General features: G+C 54.5%; 1 protein-coding gene across 1 annotated transcript in view; it reads left to right on the top strand.

Moving 5' to 3' along the window:
- Positions 1–6,270, top strand: part of MEGF11 (multiple EGF like domains 11) — an 88,188-nt gene that overhangs the window by 18,106 nt on the left and 63,812 nt on the right. Inside the window, exons 4-6 of the mRNA XM_045285656.1 lie at positions 446–533; positions 5,198–5,390; positions 5,777–5,989. Coding sequence (XP_045141591.1) covers positions 446–533; positions 5,198–5,390; positions 5,777–5,989 — 494 coding nt within the window. The remainder of the gene's footprint in view (positions 1–445; positions 534–5,197; positions 5,391–5,776; positions 5,990–6,270) is intronic.

Here is a 6,270-nt window from a genome sequence, read left to right as displayed (position 1 = left end):
GGGTCTCCACGCGGCTGCTCCAGCACCCGGGGCTGCATGGGGGTAGGTCCATGTGGCTTCTCCTCAGGAAGTGAGCTTTGCCAGCTGAGTCAAAGAACTGGCTAAGGCAGCCGTGACTAGTCCGACCATCAGAGAGCAGGAGACAAGACAGGTGAGGCTCTCTGAGCCATTTATCTCTCTGCCCTTCAATTAAACTACCCTTCGATGAATCCCACCTGTGTTCATTGGCCAGGTTGGCACAATAACCCTTAACTCTCGCACTGGGTAAAGTGGAGGGACGGGACGAAGAGGACGGCCCTCTGTGAGAAGGGTGGACAGAGCGGCTCCAGCAATGGGTTCAGACGTAGAACAATGGTGAGTTGGCGCAGGACCGGGCAGGGTTTCATTCTGCACCGAACAACAACATCCTCAACAGTCCCCCTAAAGTGGAACCCCTTCTTTAGAGGCAGGGCCCCGGATGGCCTCTGAGGCAGTTGGGACAGCGAAGTTTGGCTCCCTCTCGCAGAAGCTGCAGAGCACGGCTCTTGTGGGAGGTGAGCAGGCCCTGGGCTCCAGTTGCCCGGCCTCAACCGGCCTCACCCATCCACTTGTGGTTCTCACCACCAAGTGGTCCCAAGTGGAGATGCAACTCCAAATCCTTCTTTGGGCTGGAGCCCTGCCAAGAGGCCTTGGCAGAAGAGAGACCCCAAAAGCCTCCGGCCCCGCAGGAGAGAACAACAGGAGGGCGGGTGGCTTTGTTCGGGTTTATACCTGACGGGCGGGCGGCCTGGCGTTGAATTTTTTCGTAAAACCGCCTCCATTAATTTTGAAGGTGACAGCTGCAGTCATCCGCCCCAAATCCTCGCCAAACATATTAAAGCTGAGCGGCGTAATAATGCAGGCCTCCCCGGATAGGCAGAAGCCAGTGTAAATGAAACACGCAGCGGAACGAGGGCTCTGCAGCTCATTTTGTCATTTAATTGAGCAATGTCTCTGGTTGTTAGTGGCAATATCGGACACTTTAGATTGATATGTTGCAAAGGCAGGGTGTTTAAGGCGAAAGCTAATTCCTACTGTGATTACCCTTCTGTTCCTGAGGCCCCTTATTAGCGTGCTTTGTGTAAAATTCATTAGCAGTCATTGCTTGATCTCTAAATAAATAAGTTGTTTAAATTGTGAGGAGGCCAAAAAAGGAGGGGAGGGCTGATTATGTAAATGGATTGGGCTGTCGATATTTCACTTCCAGATTCTTTCTCTGTGGTGACGGAATCGGTCCCCATAAGTGCGGCGGGGTGCTGAGTGAGCAGTGCCCCTCGGCTCAGTGGGGTGAGAGGGTGCAGGGGCGTCCCCGGGAAAGAGAAGAACCGGGCAGGGTCTCCTGAGGAACCATACCTGGTCTGGTTTTCTCCCAGCATCTCAGACATCAGAAGCCAGATAACCCAGTCGCTTCTGGGAAACCCGTTCTGAGACAGAGCAAGCTACATAAGTAACCCATTGCTGTTGAGCGTGCCCCCCAACCTCAGCCCCGCAAAAACTCTCCGCACTGACTGCCTTCGAGCCAATTCTAAGTCATAATGACCCTAGAGCACAGGTGGAACTACCCCTGTGGGTTGCTAAGACTCTAACTCTTTACAGGAGTAGAAAGCCTCATCTTTCCTCCTCAGAGTGGCTGGTGGTTTCGAACTGCTGACCTTGCTACAGAGACGGGTCATTCAGTTCATGATGATCTGGGTCTTCTACTGCTCTTGGACTCAGTTTTACTCCTTGTCCCCCCTCTCCTGCTATGCCTCCTTCCTGTGGCCCACCTTGCCCCCATCCTCCAGATCCCCCCGCCCCGCCGCGGCGGTTAAGATACAGCAAGTGTTGCAGGAGACATCTGGGGACATCTCCACACTTGGGCTGTGTGTGCTGGAAACAGTCACTCAGCCTCCTCAGCTCCAACACTAGGGTACTGAGGATACCTGCTCTTGGGGGAGAGGGGGTGCAGGGGGCAGATGTCTGGGTCTGAGCAGCAGGGAGCCCCGATGCCTGATGGGACCTGGGGTGTGGCCACCATTATCCTGCTGGGCCTCATCCGGTCAGATTCATCTATTTGCCACAGTGGCTCTAAGAAGCAAGCTGACAGTGCTTTCCATGAAGGAAGGGCTGCCAGGCCAGACTAGCTGCTCGCCTCCTCTCCCTGCCATTGTGGGCCAGGGGCAGCAGACAGGGACAAGGAGAGAGGGACACTCCAATCCAAAATGGCCAAGGTTAGCTGCCAAGGGCAGCTCTGATTCCCGCCCCTACCCCCAACCTACTCACTAACTGCCCCTGTTGACTTGTGGAGCCTGGCCCTTCATCCGCATCACAGACACTCAGACCTACTACGTGAGCGCGCGCCGATGCAGACTCCCAGTGACCTCAACATGAGTCCGCCTCACGCGAGGTCTTCCGGCCGCGTCTGTAGAGAACCCAGGACCCTCCAAGACTTAAGAAAAAAGCCAGGGTTATGTGTTTAAAACAGCTTTCATTTGCTTTTTCCCTCTGATTATTCTAGAAGACATACAGAAAACCTAGAAAATGGGAAACTACAAAAATAAAGGCACTTACAATCCCTCAGGTTAAAGATTCTGATGGTTACATACTGGAATGTTTCCCTTTCGGCTTTATTTTTGCCAGAGTGTGAATTCTGAAGATCAGATGAGTTTTGTTCGAAGAACTGTGAAGACTGAATTAACAACAGTCATTACAATAACGAGCATTGCTTACTGAAAGGAGCCCTGGTGGGGCTGTGGGATAAGCGTTGGCTGCTAACTTCAAGGTCAACAGTCCGAAGCCACCAGTCACACCCCAGGAGGGAGACGAGGCTGCCTGCTCCCATAAGGATGTGCAGTCTCAGAATTTGGGGTTGACCCCATCCGAAGTGCCAGATGCCTTTATGAATGTTTTATGCATTGTCCTATTTACTCCTCAGATACGTTCATGAGATTTAGTTGTTATTATCATCCCACTCTGCAGGAGACAAGGGATGTTAGAGAGTTGGGAGGTAAGTTCTCGATTACCTGCATCAGGAAGCAGTGCCAAGACACAGGTCACAGAATGGCGGTCAGAGGCCACGGTCATGGTGCTCGGCACGCAGGAGCTGCCTGGCTCTGGCTCTGGAGTACTGCTTCACCACACTGAGCCCCTTCGTGATGGTGTGGCATGGATCTACATCTCCTGGGAACAACTCTGAGGGGACCTGGTGATGCCAGAGGTTGGATGCCAGATCGCTAACCAAAAGGCCAGCAGTTTGAACCCACCAGCCACTCTACAGAAGAAAGAGGAGGCTGTGTGCTCCCGGACAGTTCTACAGTTTGGGGAGACAGGAAGTCCAGGAGCCAGGGAGGAGTGAACTGTGTGGGTTGTGGATCGGTAGTTTAGACTGTGGAGCATAGCGTTGGTGGTCTGAAATGTAAGTTGCAAGAAAAAAAGATTAAATGGGAGATCTGATGACTTGGTACAAGACTTGGCACCTAGCACAAAATCAATAAAAGTTAGTTTTTATTATCACTGAAAAATGAAAGTTTCACAGAACACCGCAAGGTCAATTGGCACAGCATAATTCACAAAGACAATGTTGGACGTCTGCGTTCGTGAGAAGCACCTGGAGTCTGAAAAGCTGGAGAAGAGCCTTCTAAGGTCCAACGATCCCGTCTCCATCTGGGGGATGAAGACCGAGGAACATCGCAGACACAGAACCATCTAGTCCCCTGGACAATCGTCTCCACCACTCGGAGACCAGAACCAGGTGGTCCAGTACCTATTGGCAGGTCCTGGAAAGAGTGAGAGAGAATGTGGCACAAAAGTCCAAATCATGAAGGAGGCCCGCTGGCTGGGGAGAGATTGGGGAGACACCCTTCCCACCCCAAAACAACCAAAGTGTGGCTCATAGTCACCCTTCACGTCTGGCCCCGAACTCACCCTGTGTTAGCATGATCAACCAGTTAGGCCCCAAAGGGCAGCATTTCCCCAAGGGCAGAGCTTACAGGAGAAGCAAGGCCGGGAACAGACATGGGTGAGCAAGGGCACCCTGAGGAGCTGCCGTACGCTGGGTACGCTGGAGCAAACTGCGTCTGGTTGGCTGCACGTGAAACTGCTCATCTACATGAAAGGAAAAAAAGAGATTTATGGCCGATAAAATACAACCGGAAGCAGCTTGTAACTCCTTTTCCCTCTGGGGGCCTCTGCAGAAGGAGCAGCCGACAAAATGACCTTCCATCCTTTGGTGGCTTCGGACCAGAGGAGAAACCGGAAAAGGCACTTGCAAGCACCTTCCCACCTTCGTGAGAAGATGATGTCTTCCCGTCTTTCGAGGGAACTGAGACAGAAATACAATGTTCGGTCCCTGCCCATCCCTCCATGGGGATGCCGAAGTCCAGGTTGTGCGAGGACACTACAAATGTCAGCCAATTGGCAAAGGGGTGCGGGTTTACACGAAGAAATACGTCGCCTACCTTGAATGTGTGCAGCGAGGTCAAGCTAATGGCACAACTGCCCATGTGGGCCTTCGCCCTGCCAGGGGGGTTCTGCGAGGCTCCAACCGGACAGAAACTGTAAACAGATCCTCAAACAGAAAGCCAAAGCTCGCCTAGCAGGAAAGGACCAGGGCAAACAGGAAGATTCCCTCGAGACAACGCAAGAGTAAGTCTCGTGCACAGCTTCCATTAAAACCGGCGCACTTGAAGAAGAAGAAGGAAAACAGACTGGGCCTTGGAAACCCAGTGAAGCAGCTCAGTGGTTTGGTCAGGGGGATTTTCTGGAAACAGCTCCAGACTCATAGGGGTTAGAAGAACAGCCGGGGAGAGGCAGCTGGGGCACTCTCAGAGGGCTAGTCCCCCCACCACCACCAATGGCGCAGTAGCGGTGAAAGGTGGTCATCATGTGTGGGGCCCCGGGAGGCAGGAGCTCTTAGCCCTGGGGACTTGTAGACTGGGTGGTCCTTCCAATCCAAGGTCAGGGAATTGCCCGGCCTTCTACTTAGGGGACATTCCACACTGACAGGGGGGACAAGGTTCCCAGTGACATGGGAGACTGCCCAGACCAAAGACCAGCTATCGAGTAGAAACGAACGTGCCACATTCCATCAAATCCAAGATGCCACGAACTCTAAGATGTATCGCCTTATTCCTCCCGAGAGGAAAAGCAGGGGTGTGAGGGTGCTGCGGGCCGGGCCGGGCTTCATTGCGCTGTGCTTCAGATCACTGCGAGTCGGATCCCACACCACACCACACCACACCACACCACACCACACCACACCACGCCACGCCACGGATCAAAGAGAAGCAAAGGAGCGCTGATGGTGCGGTGGTTAAAGTGCTCAACCACTACCGGAACCCAGCAGCCACTGCGAGGGAGCAGGATGTGGCAGTGTACTTCCACAAGGTGACAGTGTGGGGAACCCCACGGGGTCACTCAGAGTCAGAATGGACTGGAGGCCAGCAGGTTAAGAAGGAAAGACACTCACAGACTGCACCGGCTGTCGGCTGTGGGACTGCTGATTTCAGAGAGGCCACAGGGCCTTCCTAATACGTAGGGTTTAAAGGCAATGAACTCTGATTGTGATCACTCATTGTTGAGACGCTGAGGAGACTGGTATGGAGGAGGAGTGGGATTGGGATGAGCCCAATCATGGAATACTTCCTGGAGGAGGAGAGGAGGACTGGGGGGAGTGGACGAGGCCCAAGCCTGGAAGCAAGGTCGGGGCATGCTGGTGGGTGTACAAGGGCAGGAAAGCAGCCCCACCCACAGGCTGTGTCCCTCTCTGCTGCCCCTGCAGGTGCCAAGAGGAGTGCCGCTTCGGGACCTTCGGCTTCCAGTGCTCGCAGCACTGTGACTGCCACAACGGCGGGCAGTGCTCCCCCACCTCGGGGGCCTGCGAGTGTGCGGCTGGCTACAAGGGCCCCCACTGCCAAGAGCGACTATGCCCGGAAGGCCTGCACGGCACAGGCTGCACCCTGCCTTGCCTCTGTGATGCTGACAACACCATCAGGTACGAGATGCGGCAGCACAGGTGGGCACTGACTGACAGAGAGGGGGCTTCTCAGGCCACCACCCCCCACCTCCAGCCCAGCCCAGCAGCATGGCCACCCAGGTAGAGATGAGAGGCCATCAGCTCACGAACCACTTGGGTGAACAGAATGGGGAAGCTGAGGCCACACAGCCAGAGCCGGGACTAGGGCCAGAGCTGCTCTGCCCACTACTCCGGGCTTCCGAAATGCAGCTGGCCTGCAACCACCTAGAGGGGCCAGGGGTGCCCAGGGTCTCCCGGGG

The sequence above is a fragment of the Echinops telfairi genome, unplaced genomic scaffold (genome assembly GCF_000313985.2).
Source record: "Echinops telfairi isolate 266 unplaced genomic scaffold, ASM31398v2 ScPeMD7_7475;HRSCAF=8513, whole genome shotgun sequence".
Classification (NCBI taxonomy): Eukaryota; Metazoa; Chordata; class Mammalia; order Afrosoricida; family Tenrecidae; genus Echinops; species Echinops telfairi.
This window is presented reverse-complemented; position numbering and strand designations above follow the sequence as displayed.